This window comes from Budorcas taxicolor, chromosome 7, assembly GCF_023091745.1.
Source record: "Budorcas taxicolor isolate Tak-1 chromosome 7, Takin1.1, whole genome shotgun sequence".
NCBI lineage: Eukaryota > Metazoa > Chordata > Mammalia > Artiodactyla > Bovidae > Budorcas > Budorcas taxicolor.
The window spans coordinates 70,159,691-70,183,630 of record NC_068916.1 but is presented as its reverse complement, the minus strand read 5'-3'; the positions used below and the strand labels follow the sequence as shown (position 1 = coordinate 70,183,630).

At 39.8% G+C, this 23,940-nt stretch overlaps 1 protein-coding gene across 3 annotated transcripts in view; it reads left to right on the top strand.

Annotated features, from left to right (window-relative positions):
• The first annotated feature begins 2,340 nt into the window (after window positions 1-2,340).
• The window catches only part of RNF145 (ring finger protein 145), a 64,597-nt gene continuing 42,997 nt past the window's right edge, over window positions 2,341-23,940 (top strand). The window contains exons 1-4 of one of the 3 annotated variants that reach the window (XM_052643035.1): window positions 2,341-2,634; window positions 4,574-4,599; window positions 8,696-8,898; window positions 18,221-18,329. In XM_052643035.1, the coding sequence (XP_052498995.1) occupies window positions 8,715-8,898; window positions 18,221-18,329 (293 nt within the window). In that variant the 5' untranslated portion in view covers window positions 2,341-2,634; window positions 4,574-4,599; window positions 8,696-8,714. Of the gene's footprint in view, window positions 2,635-4,573; window positions 4,600-8,695; window positions 8,899-18,220; window positions 18,330-18,414; window positions 18,654-23,940 lie in introns of those variants that run through there. The other 2 variants (XM_052643034.1, XM_052643036.1) reach the window with 2 other exon arrangements.

Here is a 23,940-nt window from a genome sequence, read left to right as displayed (position 1 = left end):
ATTGTAAAAACAGGAAAAAAGTCACATGCGATTGCCTCATTTATTTGAGCAGTCCTCTCTAATACCCCACCCCCCACCCCCTGCTCTTTATCCTGCTGGTTTTCTCTTTAGTGTGATTTGGTTACCTGTTTCTGGCTCTTTAGAGCTTTTTCAAAACTGGATTAGCAGCAGTGTAATAGCAGTAACCCTTTAATTACTGGAGTAATTTTCTTTGCTTGTTTTGAACCCCAGCATTTATAGGCAGCTGCTATAAAAACCAAGTGTGGCTTTTTTCCTGCTTTTACAAGTTCAGGGAACTTACAGTAAAGGTTATAGGACTTTGAACCCAATTTTTCCCTTAAAAAAAGGAAAGGTCAGAGCTGAGGTAGACTTTGCTTCCATTTAAACAAACACAGAAATCCAGTATCAGTGCTAAAGGAATACTTTCAAGATTCTGTCATTCACCTGGGAAGAATAAATAAATCCTGTTTATGTAGTTTTGACTTCATGGTAATCTTGTTTTTGGCCTTACATTTTCTTGACTGGGTCAGTAGTATAATTGCGAAAACAGAAGGAAATCAAAGGAAAGACCTTGCTGTCTTGGGCAGTTTCCTATTCCAGTCATTAGTCATGTGTCCTCTGTAATTCTGTGTGTGTGTGTAATTTCTCATTTACCAGGCTATATTGAGGGACTCATAAAACTGCCTCTTTGCCATGTAGCAGGCTTAATGATTATTCTTAAGTAGTCTAAGGCACAAGGATGAAAGGTGGCCAATACCCAGAAATTTTAAAAACTTAAATTTCTTTAGGGATATTTCTTTAGGGAAGTTACTCTGAATTTGATTGATTGATGCCTCCAGAAATTACATTTTCTAAATGCAGAGCTTGTGTTTACAGTTTTAGCTAGATAGAGAGGTGGTCTTCCCAAGTGGCACTAGTGGTAAAGAACTCACCTGCCAATGCAGGAGACATGAGAGATGCGACTTCAATCCTTGGGTCAGGAAGATCCCCTGGAGGAGGCCATGGCAACCCACTCCAGTATTTTTGCCTGGAGAATTCCATGGACAGAGGAGGCTGGTAGGCTACAGTCCACAGGGTCTCAAAAGAATCAGATGGGACCGAAGTGACTTAGCATGCAAAGATGTCTCAGAATTGGGGGTTTACCTTTAAGCGTACCAATGCCAAAGGCTTGAATTTCCAAGGAGGGCCTCCAACACAGATCTAGGTGGAAGGACCTTAATTTCTTTTGTAACAGGCAGAAGTTGAGACTTAACAATTTCAAGATGATTCAATCTAGTGGCAACATTTTATCCACTACTGAGTGTGTGATCTTCTGTGCCTGTAGGCATTGCCAACTTCAAAGTGATTGTCTAGGAACTAACCAAAGAGGAAGGAACCATGTAGGGCTTTTTTTTCTTTTTTCTTTTTTTGAAGGGGCTGAGGGAATTTGTTGAGGGTCATTGAGGCAAGGAAGTAGATAAAGCCCAGAAGACCAGAAACGTTATTGATTCATTCTCGGTACAAACAATGTGTTTCAGGCTTTTTTCTGTGGGTAAATTGAGAACAGTTCCTGCCCCACAAGGTATGTTAACATTTGTCAGTTCTAGTGATTTTGACAGAACAAATGGATTTCCTAATTTTGGGAAGTGTGATGGTACCTTAATTTGTTTTTAACCTTAGACTAAAAGACAGGACATACACGTACCATTTAATTACATACAACAGTAAAATTCTTTGAACAAGTTCTTTAAACCAGAGTTGGAATTCTTAAAGATACTCAATGCATAGTTCCAATTCACTTATTCATATATCCACTCACTTATTCAATGGAAGTTTTATTGGGCGCCTGTTCTGCGCTAGGCAGTGCTGAGCCATCACAGATACGGTCTCTGACGCCAAGGAGTTGACAGTCTAGACCAGTCAGTAGGGAGTTAAAAAAAAAAATCTCTGCTACTGCGGTTGCATCGGGTTAAGGATCAGCCTCTCCAATTCTCCCACGTGGTCTTGGCAGGTAAGTGTGGGTGTGAGCGCGTGTGGCTCCTGGTGTTTGGGGAGTGTGAGAGCGCACGTGTGTCAGAATGGTGCGTGTCACAGTGCGCGTGCAGATGTCGGCATGGCACGCGTGTCCATAGCGGCGGGAGCCTGGCTGTGTAGGCTGCGGGAGGCGTGTGTCTCCCACCCGCGTACCGGAGACGGCGCGGGTACCACCCGACGGCGCGATTGTGAGTGAGCGCGAGGGCGCGCACACGCGCGCCCGTACGGGGGAGGGGCGCGCCGCGCTGGCAGCGCCGCGCGCAGGCGCAGAGCACTGAAGCCTGGCTGCTGCCGCCGCAGAGCGCCGGGGGCGGGAGGAGTGAACGAAGAAGGCCATGGCTGCCGCCGGCTGCTAAGGAGCTCGGCCCGCGAGCGCCTGCCGCCGCGGACGATGGTGACCGCACGGGTCGGGCTGCTGCCGCCTCCGCTGCCGCCGCCTCCCGAGACGCAGCATCCAAGGCCCGGCGCGGAGAAGCCGCCGCTGTGAGCCGCGCCGTCCCGGCCCCTGCTGCCGCCGCCCGAGAAGAGCGGGAGGGCAGGCGAGCGAGAGAGCCGGGGAGTTGCGGAGCCCTTCTGTCCGCCGGCGGCGCCTCCCCGTGGGGAGGGAGGCCGCAGCCTGAGGTGAACGAGCCGTCAGCCCGGGTCGGCCCCTTCTTCTCCCGGCGCCCTCGCCCGCATCCTGCATCCTCTCTTCTCCCCCTCCCCCGTCCCTCTTCACTCCCTTCCTCCATCCCGTCGCCCGCTCCGTCCTCTTCTCCCCCTTCGCCCCTTTCCCCGTTCGCCTCCTTCCTCTTCTCCCATCCTCGTCCCCACTTCACCCGGAGCACCCCCTCCTTCCCAGCCGCCAGCCCCTCCTTCGGCCCTCCTGGCCCCCGCTTCGGCTCTTCTCCGGCTCTGTCCTCCCCTCCCGGGTCCCCGCTCAGAGCCCCCTTTCCCAGCTCCCGGGCCTTGCCCGGCCCCTCTCCAACCCCACCCTCCCGGAGAGAGCCCTCGTCTCCCCAGCATTCCTAAGATGCCCTTGCTCTGAGCGCTGCCCCGTCGCCTCCCAGGACCCCATTTGGGGCCTTTTCCAAGCCCCTTCTGAGCTGCCGTTTTCCAGCTGCTCCTTTCCAGCTCCTTTCCTCCAGTTCCCACTTCCAACTTTCGGTCTTTTGCGTCTTTGTCCACTTGGCTCACGAGGTTCCCTCCCTTGCTTATTTCACCCTCCTCTTCTTTGCTTTACGCAGCCCCAAACTCAGCTTCCCCCCTTTCATTCGGTTTGAGGTGGTTTTGGGGTGCAGAAAGGCCTGCCAAGTCATTCTTCAAATAGGGACCCATTTGCACTATATCATGTCTGTCAGCCCTTTTTTTTTTTTTTTTACTGTATGAGCGGTCCTCATCCTTTCCTTTTTGTTCCCATCGCTGCTACTCTCGTTTGACAGGCCTTCTGCATCCCTCTCCACTTTTGCTTTTCTCAACCAAGGATCCCAAGACCCTTGCCCGCCCTTTGGGAATAGATCCCCTTTCTGTTCAGGGATGAAGAACTTCGCCCGCGTCTTCCTTCAGAATCTTTTTGGTGCGTGGCGCGGCGGAGCCAGCATCCTTGGCCAGAGGGGAGGGGAGCTCCCTGGCACGGGCCTCTTTCCTGGCAGAGTTTTTGTGGACGTAATCCCCTAGCCCCGCGGCGGCATTGGCCCCGCTGCTGCTGCTGCGCTGCTTGCTTTGCAGCGAGCTGGGCTGGGGTTACTATAGTTCAAACGCGGCTGAGATCAGCAGGCGTGGGGGGCGGGGGAGGCGGTTCGGGGAGAGAGGAAGGGGGCTCTGCTGTGAGAAGGCATCAAAGATTAATGGATGGCTTTGCATCGCAGTCTGCCGTAAACAGGAAACTAGTTTGAAAGGAAAGGAGAGGGACTGTGTGTCTTCTTATTTTTTAAAATACGGACTGTGCAGTTCTGGTGAATCTTGAATCCTGCCCAAAGGATGAGCTGTCGGTGCTGCAGTCGTGACCCAGGCTGAGCGCCCAATGGCAGAGATAGCAGTTTTCTGTTTCCTCTGTCTGGCTGCTTAAGTTGAAAGATGGCCCTTGTATTCAGAGTGGATTCCCAGAGTGGATGTTTGCCGATTTGGAGATGACCAGAAACCACAGAATCGCTAGTAGTTATTTGTACATACACAAAGTTCGCTAGCAATGAGTGGGAGTGGGAAGGATCAGCTATATTTAAAACGTGTGCCAATGCTTATGTAAGATAGTGCGTTTTTCTCCGCGGTATCTGAGTTTTTGGCTGAGTTTACTTAAGATTTTAGGCTTTAGCTCTGCCCTCAACGTTTTCAGGGCTTACCATCCTAACATCCGGACAGCCAGAAAATGTCTTTCATATTAAGATTGGCTTTAGCTGATGGTAGAATTTTTTTTCCCCCCAAATTGGATTGAACAGAGAAAGGAGACTCATGATGAATGATAGTTTTTTGTTTTTCTCCTTATGCCGAGGAGGAAAGGTGTAAAAACTTTTGGAGTTATCTAATATTGTACTGAATAATTTTAAATCGGGTTATAAGGCGTTCTTATTTTTGTTTTTTCTAGGAGATGTGAATTCTCTTCCCTTTTGGGTAAGAACATTTTCATTTCTTATTTTTTAGCATAATTCTTCAGCTGATGAGAAGAGCTCTGACGTTAAAAACTTATATTTTTCATATTGTTGATGATTTGTTTGATTTCTTCATATTCAAAACTAAAAATCTAGTATTTTCTGAAAAATGTAGAGTGAGGTCCCCAGTGTATCCTAAACCACAAAAGTGAATGATGAATTGTGCAGCATTATGCTGGTACAGGACATTCTTGTGTTCCTAGGTAGCAATTTGCTGCTTCCAAGCCTAGCAATGTCATTTAATGAAATCCTGTGGTCCTGTTTTTGGTTAGCTTTTGTTAAGCCTTTCTTTTTCTGTTACTGGAAAGGGATGGTTTTTTTTTTATAAAGCTGTTTCACTGTAAATCATCTTTGAGTCACATTTAGTTTTCATTACTTTCAGAGACAATTTGTTGGAATGTTACTTTCTCAGTTCTTTCCACATTTCAAGGAGGAAATTTAAAAATCTTACACAGAAGGCAAAATGTACATAACTGAACAAGGCAGGGAGTATCTTATATATTTGGCTTTAGAGAGTGTTAAGCCTTTGAATTTTCTTTGCCTTCAGCTCTTCTGTTTATTTTTGAGGGTTAGTTGATATTGTTTGGTTTTGGGGAGAATTTTGAGCTTATTCTGACTTAGAATATGCTCCCTAGCTCTGTTTAACAAAGCTTAGAAAAAGATAAATTAGGATTGAACCAAACATCTTAGAGGTATAGCAGTCTCTTCACCCCAGGAGAGAAGGCTCCATTTTTATTTATTTCATGTTTTTAATTTAGTCTTTTAGCAGATGTGAGTGATTTGGCACACGTGAGTAATTTCAGGTTTCAGCAAATAAAATATATTTCAACATTTTGTTTAGCTGTTAGTTTAGTGTGTGGAGCTCGAGTGTAGTGTATGGTATTTATTTGTAATGGTCACACCCTATCATGTGGCATTTCTGTGAAGAATGGTCCACAATGGTTCCCCCCCCCCCCCCCACCCCTGCCTTTTTCTTTCCATAGCTCTTGTTGGTAGCATTTTAGATTCAGCTTTCTGTATATTAAATTTGTTTCCTCCACGTCCCTATACATGGCCAGCTTGCCAAAGACTTACTGAAATGTCACTCACATACAGAAATAATTGAAACATTTAGTAAGCAATATATTTGTTGTTAAAGGGGATATTTCATTCCATCCAGGCAGTAGAGTTTAGGTGTCTGTCTTGGATGTTCTTCTGTTATCAGTAGGTTTAGGGACCCGATTTTCTTTTTATTTTTGTTCCGTTTGTGTTCTGTTCTTGTCCCATTTGTGTTCTGTTCTTGTCTGTGAAATAGTGGTAATTTAAGGGGAAGCATATACCATTCTGCTAATGGCCTTCTTTTGCAATAGAGATATGGTCCTTTGTAAGAATTAGGGAGTTTTTTTCCATTAGCATTTTGGATCTTGATTTCTGACGTAGGATTGGTTATTTTGTGTAGTGTTTTTTCTTTGGCTCTTCAAGAGCTACAATAAGTAGTGAAACTGGGCACATTTAAAAACAAGAAAACATTAAAAACATACGAAGGCTCTAAGTCAGATGAATATGGACCACAAATATTAACTCAGTAATTGTCCCCTTTTTTGTTACTTACAAAAGCAATATTGATTCATATTGGAATATAGAATATGGAAAGATAGTTACTCTTCCATTACTGAATAAAGTCTGTCAGTGATATTTTTGTCTTGGTACAGACCATGGCAATTTTCACACGTGACTGGTGGTTTGTGAGAAAAAAAAAAAAATCTATCATTTGTGTACTTTGAAATGAACTCCCAAGAGTGCACTGAGTTACCAGGTTGACCACCACAGTAAGTAGTTACTTCCTGTGTATTTCCTTAAGTTATCTAGATAGCCTAGGCACATTATATTACACTTTTCCTAGTAATATATGAGTATACTGAAACATTTGTCAAACAGATAAAGATAGAGGGGAATAAAAATCGCCCCAGGGCCACTGTTGAAAGGATGTTAATGTGAATATTTCCTAGACTTTTTTTTTCTTAATAATATCACGAGCTTTGAGAAAGGTAGGCTCCTAAATGGTATAATTTGTAATAAATGTTGATTCAAGATTTTATTTTTCAGTGCTTTGTTTCCCCTCCCTTAGGACACAGCTATTTGGTTATGATTCTCTGACAATACTCTGTTTAAAAATTTTTTTTTCTTGAAGTAGAGTTGATTTATAATGTGTTAGTTTCAGGTGTATGGCACTGTGAATCGGTTATATGTAAATTCTTTTTTTTTTTTTTAGATTTTTTTCCCCCATATAGGCTGTTAGAGAATATTGAGAATCTAGAGTTCTCTGCGCTGTGCAGTGAGTCCATATTAGTTACCTGTTTTATAAGTAGCAATGTGTCAGTCCCAATCTCCCAGTTTATCCCTCCCATCCATTTCTTATGTATGAAAATTCTTAAAGTAGTCTTGTTCATTTAAAGTAATCAGAATTACAGTATTTATTTATAAAAAAAGTTAATTTTGCATTATTGGTAGGACATACATAACATTTGAGTAGTGGGAATGATATATAATAAATCAGTTTAGTGATGGAAAAACTTGTGTTAATGGTGTGGCAAACTGAGCAGCACTTCCCCCACAACTATCTGAGCTGGGAAGCTATGAAAATTAGAGGGTGAAATGGAAATACTGACAAATATTTAACCATAGCATAGCAATCTGTCACTATAATTTTCTTTGGAAATAAATGTTTTCATTTGTCCTGTAATGTCTGAAATTACTGCCAAAGCTAGAAATGTATTTTGCTTTCTCAGCAAAGTTCTTAAAAGGATATTGTCAGAGCCAACAATCTAGAATTATCCTTACTCCTAAAATTATCCATTACCACTTTACTTCTGTCTTTTTTTCTGTAATTCCTTGGATTAATTTGCAGCTCTATCATATAAAGCAGTATTACACTAAGTTGGCCTTTATATAGTAGATTGTCTGGCAGATGCTTCATTTCCTTCCTTCCTTTTTTTTTTTCAAAAGCCCCTCATTCACCACTGCTAATCAACAGCTAAGCAAAGACAGAGGCTGCAGACTCACAGTGCCTGACTTCTTCCATGTGCCAGCATGTCTGTGTGTCACAGGGAAGAATTTGATGAGCTTTTTCCTACCTTGAAAGCAGATGGTGGGAATTTCAGACTAAGAGGGTTTTTTTTTTTTCCTTCAAGAGTTATTTATTTATTTATTGGGCTCTGTTGGGTCTTTGTTGCTATGTGCATGATTTCTCTAGTTGCAGTGCATAGGTTCTCATTGTGACAGCTTCTGTTGTTGCAGAGCTCAGGCTTAGTTGCCCCATGGCATGTGGGATCTTCCTAGACCAGGGATCGAACTGGTAGTTGCCCCATGGCATGTGGGATCTTCCTGGACCAGGGATCGAACTGGTGTCCCCTGCATTGCAAGGTGGACTCTTAACCACTGGACCACCAAGGAAGCCCTAAAAGTTAATGATATAATAAAAGTTAATTTTAATGATACAAGGAAACAGTATTGCAAATCATGTTACCTTTACCTATATCTTGAGTTCTCTGCATTGTATCTGTATCATGTAAATTGAGTACTTCAGTTCTGATTTTAAGTAATAAAGAACAGGATAGACTGTGAGATGCTGTATACTCAATGTGCAGTTATTATATTTTTATTAAATAACTTAGGCTTTTTCATGTAATAACTTTAAAATATGCTCTTTTTAAAAAAGGCTGCATAGTTCTCAAGGAATTTTATAGGAATGAATTTTCCTTCTCAAGATAATTGGACAAAGGCTACCATATTTTTATCGGCTGTTTTGTTAAGTGCTTAGATTTGGAATTAGAAGCTTTTTAAAACACAAATTTTGAGGCCCGAACATTTCCTCAGAGCCTTAAAGTTGAGCAGACCCAAGAGAGTCCATGTGAAAACATAGAAAGCTTTTTTCCTAAATATCTGGAAGTAGTAGATGCGTCTAAGGAGCCTTTTACATTATAACATAGTTTTTGTAGTGTGTACTCCATTAGATAAAAGGATATCTAAAACCTATTTGAGGTGACTTACTCCTTTATATTGTATCTCCTGAATTTTAGGTCTGCTCCAAGAAAAAACATGGCTGCAAAGGAGAAACTGGAGGCAGTGTTAAATGTGGCCCTGCGGGTGCCAAGCATCATGCTGTTGGATGTCCTGTACAGATGGGATGTCAGCTCCTTCTTCCAGCAGATCCAAAGAAGTAGCCTCAATAACAACCCTCTTTTCCAGTACAAGTATTTGGCTCTCAATATGCATTATGTAGGTACGTGTCTACATCCTGTTTCCTAAGCTTTTAGTGAGTATTCTGATTTATGTCTTTGTATACTCTTTAATTTGGGTAAAATCATGTCCTTTTACATTGAAGTGACAGTGATACAGTTGGTGATGAATGTCTGTGAATCATGTTTATAGTCTTATTTGTCTCACAATTGCATGTGAATTATTAGAGGTAGAGGAAAATACAGTTGGATTTATTTTGCTGAGAAATAAATTTTGAACCCTGGAAAGCAGAAGAAAACATTTGTTTTTATTTATTTTTTGCTTCTGGTTTATTAGATGTAATTGATATGTACAAAAGAAAACATGTATTAGAGTTTAATACAGTAGAGTTAAACAATGGGAAAGAACCTTTCCAGACATTTGCTGTGCTGTGCTTATTCATGTCCGACTCATTTAGTGACCCCATGTACTGTAGCCTGCCACGCTTCTCTGTCCATGGAATTTTCCAGGCAGGAATACTGGACTGGGTTGCCATTTCCTACTCCAGGGGATCTTCCCGACCCAGGGATCAAACCTGTGTCTCTTGCGTCTCCTGCACTGGCAGTGGATTCTTTACCACTGCGGCACCTGGGAAGCTCTTTCCAGACATTTGGCCTGTTAAACTTGTCATTAATTTGGGTTTTGGTAGTAAGTCAGAATGTAAGGTTTTTTTAGATTATTTACTTATGTTTGGTCATGCTTGGTCTTCGCTGCTGCATTCAGACTTTCTCTAGTTGCACTGAGGAGTGGCTTCTCTGGTTGGGGCCACAGGCTCTAGGTGCAGGGGCTTCAGTCGTTGTGGCTTGTAGGCCTTAGAGCTTGGGCTCAGTAGTCGTGGCTCATGAGCTTAATTGCTCCTCAGTATGTGGAATCTTCCTAGACCAGGGATTGAACCTGTGTCTCCTGCTTTGGCAGGCAGATTCTTATCCATTGTAGTACCAGGGAAGTCCAGAAAGTAAGCAACATTCTTTTTTCTTCCAAAACATTAATATCATTGGAAGGTATAGTATTCGTTTCAATTAAATGAAATGTGGAAGATTATATCATAATATCTATTAAAAAATGCTTGAAATATATAATTGATATGATTTTTTTTGAATCAGTGGTAGAAATAATGTGAAGAAATTTAAGAAATTAAACTCAAGATATACAGGCAGGGGACTTCCCTGGAGGTCCAGTTGTTAAGATAACTGTAGTTTCACTGCAGAGGGCATGGGTTTGATCCCTGGTCTGGGAAGATCCCATATGCTGTGGAGTGGAGCCAGAAATTAAAAAATTAGGAAGCAGATAAAGTCCATCTAGAGTAAAAGTCATGATTCTTAATTTTTAGGTTAATTTTTGTTTTATATGTAGTAATAGAGATAGTATAATTTCATTTAACATCAGTAACTCAAGATGTGGCTTAAATGATGTGCTGCAGTGGTTTTATTAATATTTTTGTTATTAGAATTGCCTATCAACAAATATATCTTTTTAAAAAAAATTTTGAAGGTTATCTTTTATAAAATTGTTAAGGGTTGCCCTGTCTCTGAGATTTATTTATTTATTTATTTTTTGAGATTTATTTTTTATCTATAAAAGGCCTTTCTAGGTTTCAAAGCTTAGCCCTGAGAACCCCTTGTAGCTCTGAGAGATTACCAAGTAAGCCATTGTGGGAAGGAGTATGGTACAGTAGAAAAGACTGCACTAGAGACAGAATCTGAGCGCAGTAGACTTCTCTCTCTCAGTTGGCACTACCTTGGAAAGCCTCTGAAATGAGAAGGTTCTTTTATGCTGCAAAATACTAATTCTCAGCCCTTTGTTAAAGGTTTGTATGTTAGTCAGTTTATGGAAAATAATTCCAGTCTATTGTGGAAGAACAATTGGGTACTTGGTTTAGATATTTCGCTTAATCCAGCAAAAGTAGTTTGTTCTGTGGTCTTAAAAATGTACTTACCACATATATTATTTCTGAATATATTGAAGTATGTATTATAAAAACAGCTACCTAATAACAGGGCAACCCACTCCAGTACTCTTGCCTAGAAAATACCATGGACGGAGGAGCCTGGTAGGCTGCAGTCCATGGGGTCGCTAAGAGTTGGACGTGACTGAGCGACTCCACTTTCACTTTTTACTTTCATGCATTGGAGAAGGAAATGGCAACCCACTCCAGTGTTCCTGCCTGGAGAATCCCAGGGATGGGGGAGCCCGGTGGGCTGCCGTCTATGGGGTCGCACAGAGTCAGATACGACTGAAGCGACTTAGCAGCAGCAGCAGCAAAAACAAAAACATTCATTTTAGAAGTTGTATGGGTTCTCGTACAGTTGCAGTTTGTACTCTTTGGCTTTGGGAACTCAGTTGAGCCTTCTTAAATACACTTATTATATGCTATGGTAGAGTAAGCTCAGTGATTGCACAAGTAGACATTTTCAGCTTGAACAGATTTTTGGTTACAGTAACCTCTCTGTCAGAGCATTATGTAGTGTTTATGTAATGTTCCAATTTACAGAATTTCACCCTTAAATGGATTTTAGAAATTGTAATTTATGTTCAAAAACCAAAAAGCATAAAAAGTATACAGTGAAAAGTGCCTTCCTCCTGTCTCTGTTCCTCATCTACTGAGTTCTCACTTTGAGTCTCAACAAGTAGCTGTTTTTATTTTCTTGTGCATAATTCTGGAGATATTTTATGTATGTGTAAGTAAATATAAAGATATATTGATATATAAATGATAAAAATATAAATCTTTCCTCTTTTTTAGATGATAACGTAGTACATTACTCTTTTGAACCTTTTGTTTATTTTAACTTAATGATGTATCATAGAGCCATGTTATTTTTAGATATTCACTGTTTTTTCATGCTGACACATTCTCATCTGCCAGATCTTAAGATTCTGATGAACTGTTGACGCCTCACTTTCTTCCCCAGCCCTCCAGTTCTGTTTCATAGGGGCATAGTACTCTTGTATGTCTACCATACAAGACATGAATTTATGTCTTGAATTTATTGCATGAATTACTTCAGTGGAGGACATTTTAGATAGCTTCTGCCTTCTACTGTTTCATTCAGTGTTGTACTAATTTTGTATAGCTGTCATTTCAACAGGTACAAAGATAGCCATGGATGAGTTATTAGAAGTGATTCTGCTGGGTTAAAGAGTATACATCCATTGGGACTATTGATTGATGCTGCTTTCTACAGACTATTTTGTACCTACATAAGCAGTTGTTGACGCTTCCTGAAATCTACATTTTCTTATCAAAACAGTATTACCCAGCTTTAATATTTGGCTGCTCAGTGGGTTTCTCTGATGGTTCGGCAGGTAAAGAGTCCGCCTGCAATGCAGGAGACACAGGAGACGTGGGTTTCAACCCTGGGTTGGGAAGAGATCCCCTGGATGAGGAAAATGGCAACCCACTCCAGTATTCTTGCCTGAAAAGTCCCGTGGACAAAGGAGCCTGGGCGGGCTACAGTCCAAAGGGTTGCAGAGTTGGACATGACTGAACTAGTAAACATGACATGCCTTGTAGGTGAAAAATGGTTATTTTTAAATGTAGTTTTACTTTGTGTTTCTCTTATGAATGAGATTGAATTTATTCATGTGTTTAAAAAATTTACAATTTCCTCCTTTGAGAGTTGCCAGTACTTGCCCCTTGCTCACTTTTCTATGGGACTGTTAGCCTTTTCTTTCTAGTTGGTGGGGTTTGATATATGTTAGGGAAATAAGCCCTGTGTGATGAGTTGGAATTTCTTCCAATTTCAGTTCTCTTGATTTTGCTAAAGATATTTTTGACACTCAAAATTTGTTTTTAATGTGATTGAATTTATCATTTTTTCTTTCATGTATCTTTAGGATTTTTAATCAATTGAAAAAGCCTTCTCTGTTCTTAAGTTTATAAAGATGTATATCATGTTTTATTGCATTCTTTTTGTTGTTCCATTTTTGCATTTAAATCTTTGCTGCATTTAGAATTTATCTGCATTTACAGGGTGTCTTATTCCATTTCTGAACTTTATTTCTATTCATTTCTTATTATTGAGGATTTAGATTTTATTTTACTGTCTGATAGAGTTAGTCTCTTTTTCTTTATTTCCCTCTCTGAGTTTTTTTTGGTTGTTGTTGTTAGTTTTCTACATGAACTTCCCAGTTATTTAATCTTCCAAACACAGCCCTGTTAACCTGTTCGCTGAGATTGCTTATTATTAAAAGTTAAGTTAGCATAAAGAGAGAGCTTAAGGGTGCTAACTCTTTAGGAATGTTTTAAAGTTTTCTTTATATAGCCCTTAGACTTTATTTTTCAGTTCATTCCTAATTTTTTTTTTTTTTTTACTGTTGTGAGTTTTTTTTCTCCTTTATATCCTCTAATTGTTATTAAGAGCTTAAAAATCAAGGTGGAGAGTGTTAATAATTGTGTTAATGGAGTATAATTGTACCTTTGAAATCAGAAGCTTTCCAGTGCGGGTCCTGTCTGAGGACAGCAGAGAGTAACTATCCAGATGTTAATTATAGAACTGTTTGCAGGGTGTAGGATATATAAAGGAGAAAAGAGATAATATTGAAAAGGGGAATAGGGCCATTTGTGAAAAGCCTGAATGCAAATATTAGATATTGTGCTTAACTTGATAGATGGTGGTGGGTCAGTAAGGGATTTAGAGCAGGTGAGCTGCATCTTAAGATTGGTTAGTCAGTGTTGAGTAGGCTAGGATAGTGGATTGGGGAGGGGAGAAACTGGAAGACAGAAGACCATTTAGGAATTTTGGCAGCAGGTAATGAGATCCAGAGCTAGCATGGGCTTGTAGCAGTTGCAAAGAAAAGAGTGCATATGAGAATAGTTCTGTTGTAACTATGATCACTAAAATCATTAGTGACCTAAAAGGTAAAACTCAAACTTCATTTATATCCCTGTTTTGTACACCTTTCCATGTTTGTGAAACTGTTAACCACAATCTCCTTCTGAAAAATCTTTCTAAATTCTTCTAGATTATTAATCATTCCTTCTATGTCTTTTGCTGTATCTTTGGATTCCTTCTTTAGCGTTGATATTCCTAGGATTTGTGTTTAATTTTCATATTTTGTTGTTGGGGTGGTTTCACATAGTTTTGGCTACAAATCTCTATCTCCACTTTTCACTGCTTTTGACCACTTCAGTCTCCATTATTGGTCCTCCTCTTTGATGGCATGGTATCCAGTTCATATCTCCACCATGGTACTTACTGTACTACATTCTAAGGGTCCATAAGCCTAGCTATCTTCCCAACTAAATAGTTAGCTCCCTTAAGGTAGGAATGGTGGTGTCTATTATCTGAGTATTATCAGTACCTAACTAGTGCCTGGTGATGAATAAATGATTTCTAACTATCGTTAGCTATCTCAACCTAAATATTTTATAAGCACCTCAACTTATCACTTATCTCATCACCTTTACTTAACCTCAGGCCTCTGCCCCCTTAAGTATTTCCTGTCTTTGTAGCAAAGCCATCCTTTCAGTTACCCATGCTGGAGACATCAGAACCATCTTCACTTCCTTTTTCTCAACCATTCACCAGTAGATTACCATTAAGACCTATTTAAGTATCAGTTCAGTTCAGTTCAGTTGCTCAGTCGTGTCTGACTCTTTGCGACCCCATAAATGGCCCTGCCAACTTCATATCCAAAGCTACTATTTTATTCCATGTCCTCATTTTTTTTTTCTCTCCACTACTAAAATAACCCTTTAAATAGCAGAAATTCTTGTATTTTGTTAGGAAGGTTCACCAATGTTATTTTAAGCAGATCATTATTTCTAAATGCTGGTAGTCTTGCTTTTTAAAATTACTGTTGAGTTAGCTTTATCATAGGGAGGGCAGAGGATGAGATGGTTGGATGGCATCACTGACTCAATGGACACGAGTTTGAGCAAACTCCTAGAGATAATGAAGGACAGGGAAGCCTGGCATGGTGCAGTTCATGAGATTGCAGAGTCAGACACGACTTAGCAAATGAACAACAACAAAGCTTCATCATTATCAATTTAGTTTGTTTGTTTGGTTCAGTTAATCCTATAGTCTGAATAATGATGCATATTTGCATCAGCAGTAGTTTTGTATTTTTCAACTAATTAGATGATGTTTACAGTTGACCCTTGAACTCTGTAGATTTAGAAGGCTGACTATAAAGTTACACTCAGGTTTTATACCATGAGGAGGGCTTCGTGCTCCTGATCCCTGCATTGTTTGAGGGTCAGCTGTTTATTGTAGTTCAGATGATTTTAGTCATACAGCTCTTAATACATCAGCATAAGTATTCATAATCTCTCAAAAATCTTCTTGTGCAATGTATTTTATCACACTTATTTTTTCACTGGAATGTGAAAATGGGCATATAGGTGAACCGTAGGGTTTTTGTTACCGTTTTGTTTTTGTTACCATTTTGTTTTTCATTTTCTTACCTCACCTATAGTATTTAAAGGATCTGAGAACATAAGCCCAGGCTAAACTCCTTAATTATTCTTCAGTCACCCAGTCATGTCCGACTCTTTGTGACCCCATGGACTGCAGCACACCAGGCCTCCCTGTCCCTCACCATCTCCTGGAGTTTGCCCTAGTTCATGTTCATTGCATCGTGATGCCGTCCAGCCACCTCATCCTGAGTTAGTTAGAGTTAGTCACTCGGTCATGTCCGACTCTTTGCGACCCCATGGGGTGTAGCCTGCCAGATTCCTCTATCCGTGGTATTCTACAGGCAAGAATACTGGAGTGGGTCGTCACGCCCTTCTCCAGGGGAATCTTCCCGACCCAGAGATCAAACCCGGGTCTCCTGCACTGCAGGTGGTTTCTTTACTGTCTGAGCCACCAGCTCTGTCAGCAGCATCTCCCAGTACCCTCCTAATACTCTTTCTACTTACACCAGAATCTGGTCTGGTCTACAGTTTCCTGTCTCCTGAGAATTTCCTTTGTACTTCTGTGGCTTTCAGACCTGCTGTTGCTGTTCTCTTAGAATGTTTCTCCTTTCTCTTAGCCTGGTAAAGATCCATTTACCCTTTGAGGTCCAGGTCAAACAATCACCTAACCATGGCTCTTTTAATTTTTGTTTATGAAACTACCAAGGATGTACACACTTTTGTCCTTGTTTGTTTTTTCATGAGACTGTGATTTCTTTATTTTTTTCTTCTTGGATTTTCCATGGCCACCAGTGCATCTCTATCATACTTTACACATACTAATGTTGATTGACTGAATGACTGAATAACTGAAAGAATGAAATGAATATGTTCAGTCTAGAGAATTTGGCAGCTGATTTTATGAGATACAAGGAGAAGGGAAAGATAAGGATATCTGGAAAGGAAAATGATAGTTTATTAAATGTCAGAAAATCTAAGGAAACGTTTCATGCAATAAGTAGACTGATTAGAAAATCCTTCAGCCACAAATAGTGAAAATGCTTGCTAAATATAATAAACATCCTTTTAAATACTTCTTAAGTCCTATGAGAAAGAGATAAACAAAATTAATTAGAGGAAATTATTTTACAAAATGAAAAGCAAATAGAAATATGTATCTCTGGCTTCCCGTGGATGATTCTTAAAGTTAGGATGTGTGGAAAATATGTAGTGCCTAGCACAGCTCCTGTTTCTTAAACTTTAGGCATGATCGATTCAGCATGAGGGACACATTAGGTGCTAAGAAGGGATGTCTGTGCCCTGATGAAGACTCATTCATGAGAGGACAATAAGCCAGGGCCAGATTTTTGCAAGATGTTTAACATAACACTGAGAGGTTAAAGTGTTAGTTGCTCAGTTGTGTCTAACTGTTTGTGATGCTATGGACTATAGCTCGTCAGGTTCTTCTGTCCATGGAATTCTCCAGGCAAGAATACTGGAGTGGGTAGCTGTTCCCTTCTCCAGGGGACCTTCCCAACCCAGGGATCGAACCTGGCCTCCTGCATTGCAGGCAGATTCTTTAAAACTTCTGAAAGTTTTAGAGCGGGAGTTGTCTAAATGAAAGTGATGGTTTTGAGAATATTACCCTGGTAACAAAGCATAGGATGGATGAGGAGGGGAAAAGACTGAAAGATAAATAGCAGTCAGCATATATTATTGTATTACAGAAAGGGTTAGGTAGGGGCATAGGGACTGGAAAGGAGGGGTAACAGATGAGAGACTCAGTGGGACTGGGTGATCACAGGTGACTCAGGTTTGAGTCAGAGTGAATGGAGGGGGAGGTGAGCCAGCCTGTTGAGGGAGGAGGACCTGAGCTCAGTTTATACTCCTGTATGGGAACGTTTAAGTGGACTTTATCTCAGACATCATGAGCTATAATTGTCTACTTAGAGCAGGAAATGATTAAGGTTTTTATGCTTATGTAGTAGGTTCTCAGAACTACTGTTGTATCATCTAGAATGGTATATTTGAAGCAGGAAAATAGATTCTTTGAGTTAGATACTTACATAAAGAGTAGAAGTTATTCAGAAACTAGATTTCCTATGTTCCCTTGAGAAGGGTGAAAAGAAAATAGAGGGGAGAATTATTTAGAGGGTAAATGGAAGTCCGTGACACAGAGCCAAAGAATAATAGATTTGAGGGTAGTTGTTGCTTCAGGTGCTGGGGCAAGGATTTAAATAGGAGTCTTAGATTTGACTTAAATTTGAGTCTTAGATTTGACTCCTATTTAGTAGGTAATTGTTAACTTCCAAGTTTCTTTAGAGAAAGCAAACAAGGGTTTGTAGAGGATCTAAGATTGTTAAGGGTAAAGAGGGAGTAATAGAAATTAGAGGCTTTGGTACAGATAGTTTATAACATTTGTCACTGGAATGAAAGAAAGGTAACAGGAAAAGGAGAAATGGGTGTGGTGATGAGTTTTTCTTTACGACTGGGGAAAAGAGTCCTGCACGTTCTTTGAGGGATGAGGATGGTGTCAGAGGAATGATTGAAGGCATAGAACATAGAGGGTCTTTTGGAGTTGGAGAAATAAGACCTGAGTCACACCACAGATGTGGTGGTAGAGGGACAGTAAGACCCCCTGTTCCTCCTCTGGGGCTAGAGACTGAGGCAGCTGGTGGAGAAGAAACAAGGAGACAAGGAAAGGGAGTTGATGAGGAGAATTCTGTTGTACTTTTGTGTGATATATTCAATTTTAAAGTAGAGAAACCTGACAAAGGAAGTGAAAAATGCTTTATATTTTCCATAGAAAAATCCAAGTGGTTTTACTATGCTAAGCTTGCTTTGGTAGTGAAGTAAAAAACCTCAAAGTTGTTGAAACCTAATTGGAAAGTAATTTACTTCAAGCTCCTTTTATTAGTGTAATTAACTGGAAGACTAAATTAGAATAGAATTTTATTTATATCTCTCTTCACTTCTACTACAGGTTATATCTTGAGTGTTGTGCTACTAACCTTGCCCAGGCAGCATCTGGTTCAGCTTTATCTATATTTTTTGACGGCCCTGCTCCTCTATGCTGGACATCAAATCTCCAGGTAAGGAGGTGACCCATTTTTGAAATCTATGACTAAATTTAAAGTTTTCCTTTACCAGTAACATACTTTTCATGAACACTGTTAGGAAGCTGAGGCTTTGATGAAGTGAAAGTGAAAGTGAAGTTGCTTAGTCGTGTCCGACTCTTTGCGACCCCGTGGACTGTAGCCCGCCAGGCTCCTCTGTCCATCGGATTCTCCCCGCAAGAATACTGGAGAGGGTTGCCATTTCCTTCTCCAGGGGATCTTCCCGACCCAGGGATCAAACCAAGGTCTCCTGCATTGCAGGCAGACGCTTTATCCTCTGAGCCACCAGGGAAGCCACCGGTATCCCAAACTTTTTTTTTTTAATTGATACTTGTTTTCTAAATAAATATCATACAGGATTAGTAGCTGGGGTTGTGTCTCAGATTTTATTTCTGCTTTTACAAATGGTCTTACTGTGAAATGGACCGTAAGGGTATGTTTACAAAAATACCCATGAGCTTTTCTATATAACCTGAGAAAAGAAATTTCCAAAGACAGGCTGCAGGAACTATAGCAATTATGGATTTCATTGCTTTCATTATTTTAGGAAGTTACTTTATGATGCCTGAGAATCAGTGTAAGGTGCGACCTTGTATATAATCGATGATTGATATAAATTATTTCATGAGGTTAATTTTATAGGTCAGAACGTCTATTTGTCTTGGTCTGCTTGTCCTAAATTTGAAGACTAGTCTGCCAAAAGAATATGAGCTTCCAATCTTGAAACAATAATAATAAATTACAAGTATACCATAAATGTAATGGGGTATACTAAATTTTGTGGGTATAATATTGCTTTTGTTTTGATTGAAATGTATAACTGTAACAAAATGTACTCCCAGTTATAAGAAGAGTGGCAATTACTTTACATATATAACAGGATGTAATTTTCTAGAGGTTTGAAACACAGATTTTGGTGTAGGCTTGAAATTTAATCGTAGAAATAGCATTTTTATATTACTGGAACTGATTGGTTGACTTTTTAAAAACCTTTTTCCCCCCATGATTATAAAATTACACTCATTGCTGTAGGCAGTTAATACAGAAAATTTAAAGGCAGTAGCAATCACCTGAAATTATATCACCATGTGACAAACCTGTTAGAATTCTGTTGTTTTCTTCCAGTTTTTTAATAACCTCCAGTTTTCACCACTTCAGCGGATACAAAAGAGTAAAAATTACTAACAGTCACCAACTCTTGGTCCCTTTTGTTGAAGCAAGACCTCCATCTTCCTTATTTCATCTAGTTATGTCTTGAAGGCCCCAGAAACTCAGTCTTCTCACCTCCTTCTCCTGTTCCTATCTGGTTGATTCCCTGGTCAGAATGGTACTTGGAGGTGGGGAGGTCTGCTGCTATCCTTGCCCAGGCAATGTCCTTGAATGTCAGAATTTCAAAATACGGAGCTGCAAGAGTGGTGCTGCACTTCTGTAATTGTCTCTGTTTCAGATCCAGCTCTTCACTCTAAAGTGGAGACCCTGACTTTTCTGATTTTGTATCACGCAAATATTGTCCCTGTGCACTTAGCCTCCTTCACAGGAACAACTTAAGCCTTTTCCCTTAGCATCTTTCTCCATTGAACCTAGGCTAGGAGTCCAAGAGCCAGTATTAACTCACACAAGAGGATCGGTCCTTCCCATTCCCTAGACCATTCCACTAGCCCCAGACCATGACAGAATTTATTCCTATGGTCTTACCTAGACACTTCTGAATCTCAGCTCAAGCTTAAGGTGAAGACACTTCCCTATCTTCATTTATACATTTTTGAAGAAAAATGATATGTATGGGGTATAATGCAGTAGTTAAGAGTGTAGGCTTCTGAGTCACCACTTTAGTGTGTAAATAAGTTCCTGGGTACCTAAGAATGCCATTTGGAAAAGTGGATGAGAATTGGATAGATTCAAATCCTCTGTTTCTTATTTACTGTTCTGTAACCTTAGTGTCATTTATCAGAAAGATTGATCTCAGTTTCTTCACCTGTAAAATGCTAATAGTATTTTAAGGAGCTGTTATAAGGATTTATTATGGTTAAGCATGTTAAACTCAGCACAATTTCTGACATGTTGTAAGGGCTCAGTGGATTTTAACTTACTGTATTATGTCTCATTTTTATTATGCAGCAATGTTTTGTAAGCATTTTCCTGTGTTGTTAATGTTTAAAAAATGTTTTTTTCATGGAAGAGTATTTCATGCTGTAGCTGTGTTAACGATAGCTTTTTAGAGTTGATAGGATTTTGATGATCAGTCAAAGAAATCTCAAAGTTGAGGGCAGAGCTATTAAAATTAATTTTATTTGTTACTATAATTTGGGTGAAAAAGCAATGAACCTGCTCTTTCCCTTTATGGTTTTTTGGTTTCTGTGTGGTTCAGTGATGGCTGAAACCATGTAGCTGTAATTTCATCTGCAGTATCATCATCCAGGCTTTTCTAGAGAGGTCAGAATTCTATCACGTAGGGTTAAAGGGGACCCTGCAGTGCCAGAGATTAAGAAAAACCTTTCTCTAACCATTCTTCTTCAGCAGTTTTGACTTACTACTTTTAGTTTATGGGAATATTTTTACCAGTATTTAAAGTTTATTTTCATTATCAGAACGTTTGTATCTATTTTAAACAGTAAAAGGAATTGTAACAAAATTTTACAGTGTACAAAAACATTTCTTATTTTTTTATGTTGTTTTGATCCTTACTGTAATCCTTTGAGATTTACAGGTGAAAGGACTGAAATGTGCAAACAGCTAGGAGGGGATGATCCCAGACTTTAACTTGAATCTAAGTTTTCGATTTTTAGTTCAATTTTCAGGAGAGGGCATGGTTAATGGAAAGAAAATTAGTTTTAGCTTTTGTAGGGTATGAAATAGTTTCCCTACTTAGGAAATATGTTACCATGGCAAGTTATTTCTTTGAAACTATCAAGTAAGACAGTGCCTATCTGATGGAGTTGGTTTTGATATTAAACTAACAAATTTCAAGTTGTGGCATATTTTAGTGTTTTTCTTTCTAGTGTAATTTACACTATATGGTACTATCTCAAAAAGGTTAGCAAAGATATGTTAATTCTTGAATCATTAATAAAATGTCAACGTTTAATAAATATTGAGTCTTGACCAATCTCATAGAGTCTTAAGGCTGAATTTTTTAGTTTTAAAAAGCTTAATAGTTCATATTTCATGTGGCAGCTTCATAAACAAGTATCTTTAAAGAAAATGACTTTATTAAGATATAATTCATATACCTAGTTGAAGTATACAGCTCAGTGGTTTTGAATACATTCAGAGAACTGTGTAAAGCATCACCACAGTTGGTTTTAGAGCATTTTCATAACTCCAGAAAGAAGCTCTGTACCCATCAGCAGTCACTCCCAATTTCCTACCACCCCCTCCCCGCAGCCGTAGGCACGTCAGTCTGTTTTCTGTCTTTACGGGTTGGCCCATTCTGGACATTTCATCTACATTGAATTGTACAGTATGTGGTCCTTTATACCTAACTTCTTTCACTTAGCATGTTTTCAAGGCTCATCCATGCTGTAGCATGTGTCAGGACTTCATTTTTCTGTAGAAATCATATTTTGTGGTATGGAGATTTTGTTTATCCGTTCATCCATTGATGGACATTTGAGTTGTTTCTGCCTTTTTGCCTGCTAGAATACCACTGTGAACATTCATGGTTTTGTGTGGACATACTTATTATAGGGAGGAGTGCTGCTTATACATTGGATTGGGATTGCTGGATCATATAGTATGTTTAAACTTTTGAGGAACTACTAGACTGCTGTCTAAAGTGGCTGCACTATTATATTTCTACCAGCAGGGTATGAGGGTTCCAGTTTCTCCACATCCTTGCTGATACTTGTTGATCTCTGTCATTTTCCGTATAGCCATCATAGTAAGTGTGGAATGGGATTTCATTGTGGCTTTGATTTGCATTTCACTGATGGCTAATGATGTTGAGCATATTTCATATGTTCATTAACCCTTTGTGAATTTTCCTTGGAGAGATGTTTATTCAGGTTCTTTACCCATTATTTGATTGGTTTTCTTTTTTAAAAAAAATTGAGTTGTAGGAATTCTTTATGTACTCTAGGTAGAAGTCCCTTATCACTTACATGATTTACAGATATTTTTCGCATCACTCTAGTCTAGTTATATCAAAGCAGAGTATAGTATGGTCCTGAGAAGGGAAGTCAATACTTGGATATTTTAAATAATTCATTTGATACTTCAAAAATTGGCTGTAGAAAAAGACATTTGCAAATATTAATTCCTTAAACAGAAAATTTTGTACCCTTGAAAAGCTAGGTCTCTCTTTTCTTTAATTCATATACAGGCATACCTTGTTTTGTTAGGCTTCCCTTTGTTGTGATTTGCAGATACTGCGTTTTTTACAGATTGAAGGTTTGTGGCAACCTTGTATCAACCAAATCCATCCTGTCATGTTTCTAACAGGGCTTGCTCACTCCCTGTCCTGGTCAGGTTTTGGAAATTCTTGCAGTATTTCAAACTTTTTTCATTATTACTGTATTTGTTATGGTGATCTATGATCAGTGATGTTTGATGTTACTATTGTCATTGTTTTTGGGGGCATCACAAACTGCACCTATATAACATGGCAAACTTAACAAAGGCTGTGTGTATACTAACTGCTCCACTGACTGGCTGTCCCACATCTCTCTCCTGCTCCTTGGATCTCCCTATTTCCTGTGACACACTAATATTGAAATTAGACCAGTTAATAACCATGCAGGAAGTGTTCAAGTGAAGAGTCATGTCTCTCGTTTTAAATCAAAAGCTAGAAATGATTTACAGAGAAGGGAATGGCACCCCACTCCAGTACTCTTGCCTGGAAAATCCCGTGGACGGAGGAGCCTGGTAGGCTGCAGTCCATGGGGTCGCCAAGTCGGACACGACTGAGCAACTTCACTTTCACTTTTCACTTTCATGCATTGGAGAAGGAAATGGCAACCCACTCCAGTGTTCTTGCCTGGAGAATCCCAGGGACGCGGGAGCCTGGTGGGCTGCCGTCTATGGGGTTGCACAGAGTCGGACATGACTGAAGCGGCTTAGCAGCAGCAGCAGCAGAAATGATTTAACTTCATGAAGAAGGCATGTTGAAAGCTGAGATTGGCTGAGTGTTAGGCCACTTGTGCCAAACACTTAGCCCAGTTGTGAATATGGTGGAAAAGTTCTTGAAGGAAGTTAAAGTACTACTTCAGTGAACACAAGAATGATAAGAAAGCTGAACAGCTTTATTGCTGATGTGAAGAAAGTTTTAGTGATCTGGATAGAAGGTCACATCAGCTACGACATTCCCTTAAACCAGGGCCAGAGCAAGGCCCTAATTCTTTTTAATTCCATGAAGGCTGAGAGAGGTGAGGAAGCTGCCTAAGAGAAGTTTGAAGCTAGCAGAGGTTGTTTCATGAGCTTTAAGGAAAGAAGCTGTCTTCATCATATAAAGGTACAGCAGGACGTGCTGATGTAGAAGCTGCAGCAGGTTATCTAGATGATCTAGCTAAGGTCATTAATGAAGGTGGCTACACTGAAGAATGGATGCTTTTGAACTGTGGTGTTGGAGAAGACTCTTGAGAGTCCTTTG